Source organism: Podarcis raffonei, chromosome 10, assembly GCF_027172205.1.
Source record: "Podarcis raffonei isolate rPodRaf1 chromosome 10, rPodRaf1.pri, whole genome shotgun sequence".
Classification (NCBI taxonomy): Eukaryota; Metazoa; Chordata; class Lepidosauria; order Squamata; family Lacertidae; genus Podarcis; species Podarcis raffonei.
In genome coordinates this window covers 64,970,905-64,988,711 of record NC_070611.1, presented here as the reverse complement: position 1 = coordinate 64,988,711, position 17,807 = coordinate 64,970,905, and the positions used below count along the sequence as shown (strand labels likewise).

Here is a 17,807-nt window from a genome sequence, read left to right as displayed (position 1 = left end):
ATATTTATCTTCTGTTCCCCCTCACCCCCCAAAAATGGAATAGCCAGGTGTGAACTGGGGTGTATTTTGACCAGTTTGGAAGAGACAGGAGAGGAGTTGACGATTTAGTACCAAAGGAATGGTCTTCCTTTCTCCTGAGACCTCACCACTTAAGCAGAAAGATGAGCAATGAATTTATATTGAATTACTTGTGAGCGGAGGGTGGGTTGTAGTGTTTTCTGACTGTTGTATTCAGAAAATTACCAGGTGCTGGGACTTGCAAGTCAGGAGAGTGCTTTTGCACTCAGGTAGCAACAGAATTTGCACTCAGGTAGCAACAGATGGACTTTGGCCTCCCGCAGCAGGAATCTTCTTACTTGCTTAAATACTGTATAGGATAAATTTTCTTCCAGCGGGTGGAGTTATGTTGTGTCCTTTGTGTTTAGTAAATTTCTGGGAGCTGGAAATGGAGAACTTCTACTGCTCAGTTGCTTGGTTGGGTAAAAGGCTTTATATATATATATATATGAATGATAATTGATTTGTCTTGTTGATTATTTATAAGCTCAGGTAATGAGCTGCCAATGGTTAAAAGAAATCTTAATCAGAGTAGGCTTGGCTTTTCTATCCAAGAATAAAAAAGGTTTTAAAAAAAACACACTTCTGTGATTTGGTTTGGTTTGGTTTTTCTTCCTTGGGCCAGTCACTGCCTCTAGGCCTACCTCGCATGGTTGTCGTGGGGGATTAAATGAGGAGGAGGAAAACCACGTATGCCACCTTGAGCTCCTTGGATATTATCTCACTTATGATATACCATATTTTTCGCTCTATAACACGCACCAGACCATAACACGCACATAGTTTTTAGAGGAGGAAAACAAGAAAAAAAATATTCTAAACGAAACAGTGGATGTATGATTTTTGTGGTTCATGCTGTGGCCACAGACATGTGATCTGACAGTGAGTTTGGGGTAGCCCAATGCAAAAATCCTGAGGATCCATGTGGATCCATGCTTTGTAACCACGTTTTTGCACCACTGCGACCCCAGGCAACAGTGGGTGCGTGATTTTTTTGGTGCAAGATGTAGCCATGGACATGCTATGTGATCTGATGGTGAATTTGGGGTGACCCAGTGTAAAAATCCTGAGGATCCATGTGGATCCGTGCTTTGTAACCACGTTTTAAGTGGGGAGGGAAGGAAAAGCACTCAAGGGACAAGGAGCACGCGTGGGGTGGGTGGAGAAGGATGCTGCTAATAATGCTATTTAACGAGCTGAGTGGGGAGGAGAGAGGGACAGAGAGCCTGCTTGCTTTAAAGGAGCCAACCGGACAGGAGTGTAAGTGGCTCCTCTCCTCTCCCGCTTTGCTCCTTTAAAGAAGCAGGCTCTCTGTCCCTCTCTCCTCCCCACTCAGCGGCTCTTCTCCCGCTTTGCTGTTTCAAAGCGAGCCACGGAGGAGGGAAGGAAAGGGAACCATGGATCCTCTGCTCACAACTGCAACAGATCCCCCCCGCAACCCGTAGGCATTCGCTCCATAACACGCACAGACATTTCCCCTTACTTTCTAGGAGGAAAAAAGTGAGTGTTATGGTGCAAAAAATACAGTAAATGCAATAAATAAATAACCTACCTCACTGGCTGCTTGTGAGGATAAGAGGTGGAGGGGGTGTACTAATAAGCTGGACTGGCGATCCTTTGCCCTAGAGACAAGCATGATTTGTACCAATCCAGGGGTAACTAGCTGATGAAGTCGAAGGTAACTGTGCTCCCTTAGCAAGGTTCAGCGAGGGATGGTCTTAAATCAACGGGGTTTGCTTGGAAAACAACTGCCCTGAGAACTGCAAAAATCAGGTGCTTCCCCTCTGCCTCCTGTTTCAGCCACTAGATGTTGCTGCCGCCTTCCTCCTCCAAAGCCAGAAGCACAGAATTGCCAGGGGTTTTGATCATATCGCAGCCTCCGGCTCTTTTCACTTACGCATCCCCGCTATAATTTGTGACGCCGATTTGTTAAATGGTTGCAGGCGCGCTCGTAAAAACGGCTGCCAGAATAGTCCCCACGGAGCGATACATATTTTTTCCCTGCTTTCTTTTTAAAATCCTCTGTGGCAGAGGGATTGAATTCTAAGCGCAGATAAGCGACTGCAGGCTGGGGATATTGACATCGCACACATCATGGCCCGATAAATGGCTGTCTAAGAGGGGTCGGTCTATCCGTAAGAACGCGCCCAATCTCAGAGGGGTACAATACCTCTCGCCTCTAGATGTTGTGGAGTTTTTGTTTCCATCAGCTGCAGTCGGCATAGGCCAGGGTCCAAGATAATGGTCCGTGCTTAGTTAGACTGTGGAACTCACTCCCACAAGAGCCAGTGTTGGCCATCCATTTGGGTGGCTTCAGAAGATTAGATGGAGGGAAGGGTTAGGGTTAGGGTTCTCCTTACGTTCTCAGGAGACCAGCAAACATCAGTACGGCCGCAAGTTCCCCATCTCACAGTTTTGCCTTTTTGCAGATATAAACTGGAGTCTTACATTTCTGCATTTTACATTTCTTTTTTCTTTTTTGTATATAATTTTTATTAAATTTTCTGTTTTACAGTTTAAAACACTCATTTAAACATCCTTAAAATATCATTGACTTCGCTTCTTCTCTTTCCACGGTTCATTTTGCATATCATAAATCCCTGCATATTTCACAAAAACTAAACCATTCAGGATTCCATTATTGCATCCATCAAAACTTATTTACACTGTTGAATTTATCTTAATGCTGCCAATGTTTTCAAGTGTACACAATTTCCCCCCGTATATTCAATAAACGTTTTCCAATCTTCTCATTAGCAAAACATGTCTATCTAGTTCTGCAAATTTGACATTATGGAAAAGTGCCATTTCTTCCCCTGCAATTTGTAAATGGCTGCTAGGGTCAAACAATTTCTCCTTGTGCTGTGACTTTATTTTAGCCTCTTAAATGGCTAGTTTCATGCTTGACAGACTCGTTTGCAGTAGGTCTCTTTTATGGCTGGGTGGGGATTTGATCCCTGGTATCCCAGGTCAGAGTCCAGAACTCTAACCACTACACTGCCACTGCCAATACACAAGAAGTCAATATTAGCAGGTGATACCAAAGCCAAACGTTTGCAGTGTTGTCAAATCAGAAGGAACAGGAACCCCAGTGATCAAGTGGGGACAGACTGTTTGGAGGGAGGAGGAGAAAACAGAAAATGGGCGTAAGTGAAATGGAGTGGAGAGGCTTCAGATTATGGACAGATAAACTGCAACATTTGGTCACCCTTTCGCACATTTACACTTTCCCCTTTCCTTTTTAGAAGAGACATAACCCCAAAGTCTGGAGAATTCAAGCCTTTTTAAATATATACAGACCTCCCCAACAAACGTTTCCATACAGTCGCCAGCTGGTGGCTGGTTGCCATCACAATCAGAACTCGTAGACAAGATGTTTTGCCACTTCACTAAATTTCATTTTCTTGTTAAATGTCTCTTCGAACATCCGGTTCTGTTTGGGGGTGAAATGGTTTTTCCAGTCGCCGACGGCACCTGGAGAATGAGCGATGGGAAAAAATTAAAACTGCGCTCTGTCGCAGATTCTGACTGCTCACTAAACCCTATTGCCTCTTCAGCCTCCAATGCCTCATCCTTCTCCCAGTCTTCTGACCACTCATGGTCATCCCACCATCAACCCCTTGGCTTTGAGTCTTTTCCACTTGGGGGTTCCCCGGCTGGTTCCTCTCACCATTCCTCTCTTTCCAACCAATCCTTGTACAGATTGGATTGCCGCAGCTGCATCCTGCCTTGCAGATCCTACATTGAGCAGTGGTTTGAGCTAGGTGTCTTCTCAACTCTAAACATTTATTTATTTTTTGCTCCCTGGTGCATTGTGCTCAGTGCTGACTACTCTCCACAGCCCCCAAGGCTCTTGCCATCCCAGCCATGATGCCGGAGCAAACTTCACCCTGGGACTGAACTTGGGACGTCCTACGTTAAAGGCTTCGCCTCTACCCGTTCCAGCCGAGGTTTTCTTCAGGCTGCCACCCTGTCAACCCTTTCACCTGTTCACGATGTTCTTGTTTTCTTCGCTGTGTCTGGCCCCTGTTTGGTTTCAGATAATCCCAGACACTTTGTCCTGCAATACTGGCTGGGTGGACTATAGGAGTGTTGGCAAGCAGGAGAGAAGCATGGAAATTAAGATAAGATAAGGGAGATAAGGGGGGGGGGCTGGAGTCCTCATTCACCTGGAAAACGCAGCCCCTGGGAGTAAACAGAGGATCCTGTCTATAGCATCCCACCAGTTGGTTATTCTAGTGCTCCATAGGGCACGGCAAAAGGAAAATTGCTTGGAAACATGGCTATTTATGAGAAGCATGCACTAAATTGCTGGTTTCCATGAGGACATTTATTTATTTTTTAAAAAATGCAAACGAACGCAGCAGCAATGAAGTGGCCTGGAGGCTGGAGAAATGAGAGAGTGGACCAGTTTTGCTCAACCCTCCTCCACCTCCCCTTACCTTTTCGGAATACCAGCTTCCGGTTGGACGTGAGCGCGCAGACCGTGTGGTTCGGATCGTTCTCCTTCTCCGTGTTGGTTTTCATCTCGCTGAACGAGGATTTCTTGCAGATCTCGTGGATCCTGCTCTCGCTGGTGTTGAGCGCCAGGAAAGCACTGACTTTCTTCACAACCTTTGGGAGGTCCTGGGAAACGCAAACAGCAGAGGATCGGGTGAGCTGCTGCAGGCACCTGCTCCATTGAAGTGAATGGGGAGCACACCAAATTGTAGCCGTTTTTGTGCTTTTCGGCAAAGACTGGGCAGGGCTATGGGTGGGGTTTTTTTGGGGGGGGGTTGTTTTGAAGCAGGCACAATTTTGCACCTGAATCATGGAAGAACCCAAGACAGTAATTCGATGAACCAAGGATGGGGAACCTGCGGACCTCTGGATTTTGCTAGAATACAATTCCCATCATCCCTGTGCCTTGACCAAGCTGACTGGGGAATGAAGGGAGTTGGGAGTCCAATAATATCTGGAGGACCACAGATTTCCCACTTCTGCTCTACAGAATTACCAGGAAGGAAGCACTAATGAACTCAGCTACTTCTTTTTTTAAAAAAATAATTTTTATTAACCGGCCAATCAAATCAAATCAAATCACATCACATAAATTCCGAATTACAAAGCTGAATTTTAAATTTTGTTGTCAAGATCCGAAGAGGGATCAGAAGGGGGATCCGAACTCAGCTACTTCTTGGTTGTCATGCCTAAATAAAGATGAGCAGAACAGAAGCTTCCCACCCATCTTCCTGGTACTGAATCGCCCAAGCTCCGCTGGCAGCATTAACACAGGTGCTACCTTGCAAGGAAGGGATGTGGGTGGCGCTGTGGGTTAAACCACAGAGCCTAGGACTTGCCGATCAGAAGGTCGGTGGTTTGAATCCCCGCGACGGGGTGAGCTCCCGTTGCTCGGTCCCAGCTCCTGCCAACCTAGCAGTTCGAAAGCACCTCAAAGTGCAAGTGGATAAATAGGTACCACTTCGGCGGGAAGGTAAACGGCGTTTCCATGAGCTGCTCTGGTTTGCCAGAAGCAGCTTAGTCATGCTGGCCCCATGACCCGGAAGCTGTACTCCCTCAGCCAATAAAGCGAGATGAGCGCCCCAACCCCAGAGTCGGTCATGACTGGACCTAATGGTCAGGGGTCCCGTTACATTTATTTACCTTGCAAGGACATATGAGTGGGGGGACAAAACATTCCACATTTATTCCCTCTCAGGATGCTATGTTGGCATTTAATAAAGGACATCTGGGTTCAAATTCTTACTCGGCCACAAACCCCACTGGGTAACCTTTGGGGCTAACATACCTCGCAAGGTTGTTGTTCAGGTCAAAGTAACAAAAAGTTAAAGGAAAGGACCCCTGGACAGTTAAGTCCAGTCAAAGACAACTATGGGGTACAGCGCTCATCTCGCTTTCAGGCCGAGGGAGCCTGCGTTTGTCCACAGACAGTTTTCCAGGTCATGTGGCCAGCATGACTAAACCGCTTCTGGCGCAACGGGACACTGTGACGGAGGCCAGAGTGCACGGAAACACTGTTTACCTTCCTGCTGCAGTGGTACCTATTTATCTACTTGTACTGGCATGCTTTCGAACTGCTAGGTTAGCAGGAGCTGGGACAGAGCAACGGGAGTTCACCCCGTTGCGGGTATTCGAACCGCCGACCTTCTGATTAGCCAGCCCAAGAGGCTCAGTGGTTTAGACCACAGCGCCACCTGCTCCCAATTCAGGTCAAAGTAGAGGCAGGATCACATATGCTACTCTGATCTTTTATGGAGGAAGGGTGGGATAAATGTCTTTTAACTGTTTGCTACCTGAGCATCATAAATTTAACTTTCACGGGAATTTAGGCGTTTGCTGAGTTTAGATTTGCCTTGCTTTTCTCTTCCTACTTGGGAAAAAGGCAGATTTTAGTTTTACCTGTTTCATGTCTTCGTAGAACAAGAACAGAGTGTTTTTGTCATCGGTGTGTTTCTCCCAGCTTAAGACATGATCAAACCAGGACCCACAAACAACTAGGAAGGGAGAGCAAAAATGAGATTATTATTGGAGGCATTTGCTGGACCAGTGTTCAAATCCCCCACTCAGCCTAACCTACCTCGCAGGGCTGTCGTGAACATAAAATGGGGGAGGGGAGAAAAATGGAGGAAAGGTTGAGTGTAAATGTAATAAAATAAATACATAAATTTCCATGAACTCTGCACAGCCAGAAGGATGGAGTGAAATTCTCATACAAGAGGAAGATAGGCCCTCCTAAAGATTATGTATAGCCACAGTCAAATTTTGGCTTCTTTCAGGCTGTCATGCATTCAGTACCCAGTCAGAGAGGTTGCTGGCATCTGTTTGTCTCGAGAGACAATGGAGTGAACCTCTGAGGGTGAAGTCAAATTGCTGTGTTGTCAGTGTGTATGGAGGTCTTGGGATACCAGACGACAAGACTCCCCTCTCGACCTGTGATTCAAAGGAAAGCAGAGCAAGACGTTTGGCACCAGCTTGGCTGCAGGAGTTGCCGGAAGGAGGCGTACAAGGTGCCATCCAACCTTTTTCTAGTTATCTCCCACTTGGATTACTGCAACATGCTCCATGTGGGGCTACCTTTGAAGGTGACACAGAAACTGCAATTAATCCAGAAGGCGGCAGCCAGACTGGTGACTGGGAGTGGCTGCCGGGACCATATAACACTGGTCCAGAAAGACCTACATTGGCTCCCATTACGTTTCCGGGCGCAATTCAAAGTGTTGGTGCTGACCTTTAAAGCCCTAAACGGCCTTGGTCCTGTATACCTGAAGGAGCGTCTCCACCCCCATCATTCAGCCCTGACACTGAGATCCAGCGTTGAGGGCCTTCTGGCGGTTCCCTCATTGCGAGAAGTGAGGTTACAGGGAACCAGGCGGAGGGCCTTCTCGGTAGTGGCACCTACCCTGTGGAACGCCCTCCCAACAGATGTGAAGGAAATAAGCAGCTATCTTATTTTTAAAAGACATCTGAAGGCAGCCCTGTTTAGGGAAGTTTTTAATATTTAATGCTGTATTGTTCTTAACACTCGATTGGGAGCCGCCCAGAGTGGCTGGGGAAACTCAGCCAGATGGGTGGGGTATAAATAATAACTTCTTCTTCTTCTTCTTCTTCTTCTTCTTCTTCTTCTTCTTCTTCTTCTTCTTCTTCTTCTTCTGGACTCTGCACCGGATTTGTGTAGGGTTTATACTCCTTAGCCTATTCTTTTCCCGAAGATATTCCACAAGGCAGTGGATGTTTGGGGTCAGGATTTCCTTCTCCTAGATGAGTTCTCTTGCCAGGTTGATGAGCCCCATCTGCCCTTGACTTCCCTCTACGGCACGTGTAGAAACTGCCTTCTTGACCATTGGGTTCGCTATTGGTCTCACCCACTCAATCCACCAGAGAGGAGAGACAGATAAAAATAAAAAGTCTTGTCCTATAGTCTAGGACAAGAGTGAGGAACATGTCACCTTCCAGATGTTGTTGGACTAATGATGTTGTTTCCGAGCACAATTCAAAGTGTTGGTGCTGACCTTTAAAACCCTAAACAGCCTCGGCCCAGTATACCTGAAGGAGCGTCTCCACCCCCATCGTTCTGCCTGGACACTGAGGTCCAGCACCGAGGGCCTTCTGGCGGTTCCCTCATTGCGAGAAGCAAAGCTACAGGGAACCAGGCAGAGGGCCTTCTCGGTAGTGGCACCCGCCCTGTGGAATGCCCTCCCACCAGATGTCAAAGAGAACAACAACTACCAGACTTTTAGAAGACATCTGAAGGCAGCCCTGTTCAGGGAAGCTTTTAATGTTTAACAGACCACTGTATTTTAATACTTTGTTGGAAGCCGCCCAGGGTGACCCAGCCAGATGGGTGGGGTATAAATAATAAATTATTATTATTATTATTATTATTATTATTATTATTATTATTATTACCATTATCCATACTGTCTGGGCCAGATTGAAATCATAGCACAGCAACATCTAGAGGCCCAAAGATTCCCCTGCCCTTTACACTTTCTCTGTTGCTGTGAACAGTTACCAATCCTTCAGGCAAGAATATGGAACCTGCAGCCTTCCAGATGCAATTGGACTACAACTCCCATCATCCCTTACCATTGGCTGTTGTTGATGTGAACTGGAGTTCAGCAGCATCTATAATAATAATATTGTGGGCAGGGGTACTATTGTTTCTGTTTGTACTTACGGCATGTATTTTTGTGTTTTTATATTGCAAACCACCCTGTGATCTTCAGGTGAAGGGCAGCATAGGAATTTAATAAATAAAAATAAAAATTCCCCAACTCTGCCTTAAATGGACCGGTTGTCTTATCCAGCTAAAGTCCACTTATTGCTTTTAAGTCAATCACGGACAGCGAAGGTACAAAAAGGAAGAAAGGAAGGCATCTCAAGTCACACTTCAAATTACTATTTTGATCCTTATCCTACAAATCACAGCATCAATTTGCGTTCCTTTGTTAATGACACCAATTCAATTTGTTGCTCGGTTGATCTTTGGATCTCCAGCTTTGTGGGAACTTTTTTTCCTTTTTCTTTTTACAGCCATACAGTAAAATGATGTGACCAATGTTTTGATAACAGGAACCAGAGCCTCATGCCCTTGACCTCAGCCGAGGGTTAATGCAGCTGCAATCAGAGTGTCTGCCTTGTGGTCTTCAGAACTTGGATCTGGCATTCCAAAATAACCAACCTAAGGTAGGGGGATGGAAATTAGAGCTGGACCATAAAGAAGGCCGATCGCTGAAGAATTGATGCTTTTGAATTATCGTGCTGGAGGAGACCCTTGAGAGTCCCATGGACTGCAAGAAGATCAAACCTCTCCATTCTGAAGGAAATCAGCCCTGAGTGCTCACTGGAAGGACAGATCCTGAAGCTGAGGCTCCAATACTTTGGCCACCTCATGAGAAGAGAAGACTCCCTGGGAAAGATGGAGGGCACAAGGAGAAGGGGAGGACAGAGGACGAGATGGTTGGACAGTGTTCTCAAAGCTACCAGCATGAGTTTGACCAAACTGTGGGAGGCAGTGGAAGACAGGAGTGCCTGGCGTGCTCTGGTCCATGGGGTCACAAAGAGTCAGGCACGACTAAACAACAAAAGGTAGGGGGTTTCTACATATACAAGTCCAAAAACCCTCTAAGGACTTGGAGCTTCTGGGGAGCAAGCGGGAAACAGAAGCCAATAATCCAGCTGATGATCTCTTGGGAAAACAGGAGCATAAGGAACACCTACTGGATCAGGCCAATGGCCCACCTGGTCTAGCATCCTGTTCTCACCTTGACCAACCAGATGCCTGTGGGAAACCAGTTAGCAGGATCTGAGCACAAGAGCACTCGCTCTTCCAGAGGTTTCCCACAACTGGTCTTCAGAAGCATTTAACTTACTCTCTCATTTGCAGCAATACAGGCAGCCACCACGGAGGGGAAATTCGTATTATTTTCACTTGGGGTTGTCACTATGCACTAGAATTTGCAAGGCGAGAGAGAGGAAAGGTGCTATTCAGTCTTCTTACCGTCTCCTCTTAAGAACATCTCCAGGAAAACAGGCCAGGAATCGATGGTGGGGAGGTTTGGATTGTCTCTGTAATAATGATACATGGAAACCGCAATGTCTTTTGGGTTTCTGATGATGTAGATAGCCTGCAAACGAAGACAACACATTAATAAGGCGGTGAAATCCAAAGGTGCTCTATTACCAAGTCAGGCCAATGGGAAGCTCCTCAGAGTGAATGGGGCATTGCCCCCACCACTCTCAATGCCCCACCTGCCTGCCTTCTTACAACCAGTCAAGGAGTAGATCTGCTTAAAATTGACTAGGGAGCCACCATTTCCTGGTCTCCCTAGCACAGGGGTAGGCAACCTAAGGCCCATGGCCCACAAACGGCCCACAGGGGTCGTTTAACCAGCCCGTGAGCAGCCAACGAACCGAGCCGCCCGTTCAGTGAGTCCCTGCACGCTGCACTAAACCAGCCAGCGCATCTAAGCAAGGTGCGGGGACTCGCTTCCGTAGCGCCGCAAATCTTGTCTGCGCATGCACAGATGCTGGAAATTGCGTTTGCGCAGTTGTAGACACCAGAAATCGTGGGGGTGCACGTGATCCACCCCATGGAGGGATCTCCGCTGGAGTGAACCGGCCCAGGCGAGGTAAACCTTGCAGACCCCTGCCTAGCATCTGCCATATTGATCCCAAGGCGCACCAGCCACCAGCTAGTGCTCAATATGATCTCTACACACACACACACACCAACCTTGTGTTGTTTGACTACAAGTCCCATCATCCCCAATCAATGACCATACTGGCAGGGGCTGATGGGAGTTGTAGTTCAAAACATTTGGAGAGCACCAGGTTGCCGAAGGCTATACTGACTAGCGGTGAGTTTTGGAGACTTGGAGCTGCCAGGAATTCATCTTGGGACTTCCTGCAAGGCAAAGTGTGAATTCTACTGCTGAGCTACTGTCTTCCCCCCAAATCACAGCAGAGATAAGTTTTATTCAATGCAGACCTGTTGAAACGATTGATCGTAGATAAGGGCTCATCCAGACTTCCTTTTGTACCACAAGTTGTGCGTGCAGGCGCATGCTTCTCAGCGACAGGTCCAAGCATTTGGGTTTTTCGTCCCACCAAGAAATCCTACTGTTTATCACTGAATTGGAACAAATGTCAATCAGGGTTTTTGCGGGTTTATGTTTGTTCCGATTCAGCAGTAAACGGCAGGTTTTTCCCATGGAAAGCAGAGTGACCTGACTCAGACCCTTGAAAGCACAGGTGTGCGCCTACAAATCAGGGCACAAAATGAAGTATGGCTGAGCCCTTAGTCCTGATCATAGAATCATCAATTCATCGAATTGTAGAGTTGGAAGGGATCACGAGAAACATCTAGTCCAGTGCCTCTGCTTCTCACCTCCACAGCACCCCATTGAATTCTGCCCCATTCCTTCCCAGCAAACATCTAGTCCAGCCCCCAGATCATTCATTTCAATGGGTCTACCCTGAGTAAAAAAGGGACACGGGTGGTGCTGTGTGTTAAACCACAGAGCCTAGCTAGGACTTGGTGATCAGAAGGTCGGCAGTTCGAATCCCCACGATGGGTTGAGCTCCCGTTGCTCTGTCCCTGCTCCTGCCAACCTAGCAGTTCGAAAGTACGTCAGAGTGCAAGTAGATAAATAGGTACCGCTCTGGCGGGAAGGTAAACGGCGTTTCCGTGCGCTGCTCTGGTTCGCCAGAAGCGGCTTAGTCATGCTGGCCACATGACCCGGAAGCTGTACGCCGGCTCCCTCGGCCAATAAAGCGGGATGAGCACCCTAGAGTCTTTTGAAGAGGCACAGACCCTGGTTGAGGACCGAGACCCGAGGAATCTCATGCACTGCTCGGCAGAGTTTGGGGCGGCTTGTAAAAATATCATTTTGAGATCAAGATGCAAAACCAGGGCTGCCTACCAGATTTCACTGGGAGGCTCATTCGGGAACCTTTTTTTATTATTATTTCCTCCCCAGTGCCTGAAATAATACCGTGCCCATATCTCACCTTACATTGCTTGAGTTTAAAAGCGGGTGGCAGCATGCTGCCGTCCAAATGGGTTGGAATGATTCTCTTGCCTGAAAGACGGTCCAGTTGGTCCAGTCTGGAAAGATCTCCAAATTCAATCGGAGATGTTAAAGACACTCTGGGTGCATAGAGGTGCATGAGGATCTCGGCCAGCCAGTGAGTGCCTGTGAGAAAGGAGAAAAGAAAGGGGGGAAAGCATGAACAATACAGTGGTACCTCAGGTTAAGAACTTACCGTATTTTTTGCTCTATAAGACTCACTTTTTCCCTCCTGAAAAGTAAGGGGAAATGTGTGTGCATCTTATGGAGTGAATGCAGGCTGCACAGCTATCCCAGAAGACAGAACAGCAAGAGGGGTTGCTGCTTTCACTGCGCAGCGATCCCTCTTGCTGTTCTGGCTTCTGAGATTCAGAATATTTTTTTTTCCTGTTTTCCTCCTCCAAAAACTAGGTGCTTCTTGTGGTCTGGTGCGTCTTATAGAGTGAAAAATACGGTAATTCGTTCCGGAGGTCCGTTCTTAACCTGAAACTGTTCTTAACCTGAAGCACCACTTTAGCTAATGGGGCCTCCCGCTGCCGCTGCGCTGCCAGAGCACGATTTCTGTTCTCATCCTGAAGCAAAGTTCTTAACCTGAGGTAATATTTCTGGGTTAGTGGAGTCTGTAACCTGAAGCGTATGTAACCCAAAGTACCACTGTACCGGCAAAGTGTTGAATATATATGGCTTGATAAACTGGGTGATGGAGGTTATGTACACAGGAGGACCATAAACAGTCTAATTGCCAAGGATAAGAAATAATTGCCTCCAGATTGAGGCAGATTGAGGACAGATTGAAGATGCTCCTCTCTAAAGAGCAATGAAGCTGATGAAACCAGAAGTAAAAGGATGGGTTTGTTTGACTAACAACTTTGGATCTGGTTGATTTCATTTCTGAAGAAGAGAAGGGGGGAAATACTGAATGCTGGAATTTGCTCCACAAGAGAAAGAAGCAAGGTTTTGCAGGCTCTTTGGTTTTTAAAGGGCTCCCTGTACGTTTACTGATAGTGGGAGCTCATCCTGTCCTAACTGGGAAGGGATATGGTTCCTAAACACCCCCGCCCCACTTGGGGCAGGAGGAGAGCATTCCTCAAACCGCAGTGCCCGTGAGGGTGCTCCTCAAAATTACTGTACAAAAGGAACCTTGCAAGTCACTTGCAATAGCTCAGAATTAGCAAGGAAGAGGTAGATCTGTCAGTTTCAGTTTCTATCCGTTCCTCATTTTTCCACTCTTTTGAGTTCAGTTCTCCACATCAATTTGCCATTTTTAAGCCTCACAGCAACCCCACTGCCGTGCCTTTCTTATCTGTGTGGGTGGCAGCTAATTTATTGTCCGGCACAGTTCTGAAGACAGTTCTGCATTTTCCCTTCGTATCCCAAATATTATCTAAATACTACTGTTTATTAGGGACGCGGGTGGTGCTGTGGGTTAAACCACAGAGCCTAGGACTTGCCAATCAGAAGGTCGGCAGTTCGAATCGCCATGACGGGGTGAGCTCCCGTTGTTCGGTCCCTGCTCCTCCCAACCTAGCAGTTTGAAAGCACATCAAAGTGCAAGTAGATAAATAGGTACCGCTCCAGCGGGAAGGTAAACGGTGTTTCCGTGCGCTGCTCTGTTTCACCAGAAGCGGCTTAGTCATGCTGCCCCATGACCCAAAAGCTGTACGCCGGCTCCCTTGGCCAATAAAGCAAGATGAGCGCCGCAACCCCAGAGTCAGTCACGACTGGACCCTTTACCTTTACCTTTACTGTTTTTTAGTTTCTAATATTTGCTAACCCAAAGTTATCTTCTGGCAGGATATTATGAGAAATCTCACAAGATCTCATGCAAGATCTTGCTGAAATCCCACAAGCTCGGGCAGCAGAGGCAGCACACCTTGCCTCATCAGTGAGCAGGACCTATCATTGGGAACCTGCCGCCCTGAAGAAGAGAAGAAGAGGAGGAGTTTGGATTTGATATCCCACTTTATCACTACCCTAAGGAGTCTCAAAGCAGCTAACAATCTCCTTTCCCTTCCTCCCCCATAACAAACACTCAGTGAGGTGAGCGAGGCTAAGAGACTTCAAAGAAGTGTGACTAGCCCAAGGTCACCCAGCAGCTGCATGTGGAAGAGCGGAGACACGAACCCAGTTCCCCAGATTACAAGTCTATTGCTCTTAACCACTACACCACACTGGCTCCCTGAGGCCTCACTGCACCTCATGGTTGGTGTACTCATGCAAACCTGCTTTGCTGAATCTTTTTTTAAAGGCTGTTCCCACACCTCCAAGACTACTTCAGGACAAGAAGAATGAACATATATACTGCCATCAATTATTCTACCTGGCCTTTAGCATGTTATGCTTTTGCCCAGTGTTTCCCAAATTGGGTCTCCAGCTGTTTTTGGACCACAATTCCCATCACCCCTAGCTAGAAGGACCAGTGGTCAGGGATGGTGGGAACTGTAGTCCAAAAACAGCTGGAGGGCCAAGTTTGGGGAACACTCTTTTAGCCCATCTTACCTAGACAGCATCTTAAAAAGCAGAGACATCACCTTGCCAACAAAGGTCCGCATAGTTAAAGCCATGGTTTTCCCAGTAGTGATGTATGGAAGTGAGAGCTGGACCATAAAGAAGGCTGATCGCCGAAGAATTGATGCTTTTGAATTATGGTGCTGGAGGAGACTCTTGAGAGTCCCATGGACTGCAAGAAGATCAAACCTATCCATTCTTAAGGAAATCAGCCCTGAGTGCTCACTGGAAGGACAGATCCTGAAGCTGAGGCTCCAATACTTTGGCCACCTCATGAGAAGAGAAGACTCCCTGGAAAAGACCCTGATGTTGGGAAAGATGAAGGGCACAAGGAGAAGGGGATGACAGAGGACAAGATGGTTGGACAGTGTTCTCAAAGCTACCAGCATGAGTTTGACCAAACTGCGAGAGGCAGTGGAAGACAGGAGTGCCTGGGGTGCTCTGGTCCATGGGGTCACAAAGAGTCGGACACGACTAAACGACTAAACAACAACAACCTAGCATCCTGTTCTCACAGTGGCCAGTGAGCTACTTATGGGAAGCTACTACTACTACTACTAATAATAATAATAATAATAGCACATCCTGGGCGCAACAGCAATCTTTGTACCAGCAATGCTCAGAAACTGGAAAAGCATTGTGTCTCTGACCCAGTGGAAGTAGAGTGTTGTCATCATGGAGTCATTGATTGACTCTATGAACAAAGTTTGTTAATCGCTTCCGACAATTGACAGCGAGGCCAATGACTTGCATGATTAACTCATGAGTCCTTAAAGCTGCCCATTAATGTTTGAGTTGATTAATTGCACACTTACTAAGCAATTAAGTCTTCCAGCTGACTAATCCAGTCATGCCAGGGGTTGTGGTGGGGGAGAAAAGTCAAGGTTTTTTTTTTAAAAAAAACAACCCTTTCTAGAGGGTTCACAACAAATACAGAGTCAATACCAAGGATACTTTGCACAGTAACTACCAGCCCTACTGGTCTCGTGATCCCACCACGAATCATCAAAAACCAGATCTGATTGAGACTTAGGGGGTACTCTCAAAGACAGCCAGTATTCCTGTAAACAGAACTATATAGGACTATATTATAAGAACTGTAACCTTAAGAACAGGTGTAACAACCTGCATTTTTCCTCCTCCCTCCCCATTCCTTTTTCCTCACGTGCCGTGTATTTTAAATTGTAAGCGTGAGGAGTAGGGACTGTCTCACTACTGATTCTTGTAAGCTGCACCGGGAAGGCTTTTTGGCAAAAGAGCGGCATGTAAATGCTTTAAATAAATAAACAAACGAGACCACCACAGCTCTCTCTGGTTTAGTTTTTGTATCGCTTCTCAGAGTTAAGTCAAGCTTGGATCTCAATTCCCCTTCCTCTCTTCTCCACTTCTCTCTCTCTCGCTCACACAGAATTTCTTGTTCTAGTTAACTAAGCCTGGAATAAGAAGGCGTAGATTAGGATTCTTTCCCCATTCCGAATCAAGCGAGACTTTACCAGACTTTGGGTACGAAACCAAAAGGATGTCGTCTTCTCTAGCGTCAAATGTGTCCAGGGATTTCAAGAGCTCAGGCGAAGTCCTGATGGTGAAAGTGATGCCATTGAAAGTGTGCATGAGATCGTCTTCACTGCGCGACGACATCTGGTGTCTCGGGGGTGGTCTCAGTTGAACTGGACGCTTCTTCCCAAACCAGGAGAGAAGGAAACCTCTGGCCAGCCGAGCAATTATTAGCAGCGACTGAGCAAGAAAGGAGCTGGAAAAGACCCATTTATGCACTTTGTAACATCTCGAAGAGGCATTTGGGGGCTTATCTTTATGGATTACAATAAATGCAAAGGAACAGAAAGGTTATCCAGATAAATAGCAAATCCGGGAGGTGGTTCACTGAAACTTGGCTTCTGGCACAGAAATGAGCGAAAACGCAACAGTGGAAAATAACCAGGACTGTAATTGCACAAATGATTGCGGTGCACTCATTAACAAATGGGACTCTCGGTGTGAGTGGCGTGTTGTCTCAGGAGGTTAATGAGTTCCTAATGAGCATGTGTGTGTGTGTGTGTGTCCTTAATAGCACCATAGCTCTGTAGAAATGCACTGTGTTCTCTCCCGTCACAGTAAATCCTGAAGGAGGAAATGAAGTTGGAGAATTTGCGGTGCCCAGTGGCAAGCACACTCCCCTGCAGGGTCGTAGCTTGGTGGCACAGCACCTGCTTTGAGTAGGCAGGTCCCAGGCTCAACCCCCAGCATCTCCAAGCCTGGAGAGATGCTGCCAGTCAGTGCAGACAGTATGGAGTTAGATGGACCCAATGGAGTCAATACGAAGTATTTTCCTAAGTTCAAAGGATGTAACTGCTGCCCATGATAGCACTGAGGGCAGATCTCAATGAAAAAAATAAGCAGCATAGATAACTGAAACTGCCAATTTTGCCCATCCCTAGTCAGCGAGGATAGGAGCCTACCCTCCAACAATTCTCTGATGAAAAGAAGGATGTCTTCTTCTTCTTCTTCTTCTATTATTATTATTATTATTATTATTATTATTATTACTGCTGCTACTCTGCCCATCTGACTGAGTTGCCGCAGCTACTCTGGGCAGCTTCCAATATATATAAAAACATACATGTGTTTCAGCACTGAGGGCCTTCTGGCGGTTCCCTCATTGCGAGAAGCGAAGTTACAGGGAACCAGGCAGACAGCCTTCTCGGTAGTGGCACCCGCCCTGTGGAATACCCTCCCACCAGATGTCAAGGAAATGAACATCTACCTGGCTTTTAGAAGACATCTGAAGGCAGCCCTGTTTAGGGAAGCTTTTAATATTTGATGAATTATTGTATTTTAATAAATTATTATTATTATTATTACTAAACATTTCAAACTTCCCTATACAGGGCTGCCTTCATATGGCTCAGGGGTCGGATAACTCCATAGGGACTTCCTACCATACCCTACAACATTTCTCTGATGAAAATTGGGACATCCTAAGGAAAAGCGGGGGGATGCGGGTGGCGCTGTGGGTTAAACCACAGAGCCTAGGACTTGCCAATCAGAAGGTTGGCAGTTCGAATCCCCGCGATGGGGTGAGCTCCCGTTGCTTGGTCCCTGCTCCTACCAACCTAGCAGTTCGAAAGCACGTCAAAGTGCAAGTAGATAAATAGGTACCGCTCCGGTGGGAAG

At 46.8% G+C, this 17,807-nt stretch overlaps 1 protein-coding gene across 1 annotated transcript; it reads right to left on the bottom strand.

Moving 5' to 3' along the window:
* Positions 1-3,273: 3,273 nt before the first annotated feature.
* On the bottom strand, positions 3,274-16,400 carry LOC128422081 (sulfotransferase 6B1-like). Its single transcript, XM_053405651.1, has 6 exons — positions 16,130-16,400; positions 12,070-12,254; positions 10,058-10,184; positions 6,457-6,551; positions 4,500-4,683; positions 3,274-3,531 (listed from the first exon to the last, which is right to left on the bottom strand). Exons 1-6 carry the CDS (start codon positions 16,272-16,274, stop codon positions 3,413-3,415), a joined length of 855 nt encoding a protein of 284 aa, XP_053261626.1. The 5' UTR covers positions 16,275-16,400; the 3' UTR covers positions 3,274-3,412.
* Between the last annotated feature and the right edge of the window lie 1,407 nt (positions 16,401-17,807).

Coding starts and splice junctions, on each gene's coding strand:
- LOC128422081 (XM_053405651.1), bottom strand. CDS start 16,274: ATGTCGTCGCGCAGTGAAGACGATCTCATGCACACTTTCAATGGCATC. Junction 4,684..6,456: donor TCTACGAAGACATGAAACAG/GTAAAACTAAAA, acceptor TGCGTTTCCCAG/GACCTCCCAAAGGTTGTGAA. Junction 3,532..4,499: donor GAAGCTGGTATTCCGAAAAG/GTAAGGGGAGGT, acceptor CTCATTCTCCAG/GTGCCGTCGGCGACTGGAAA.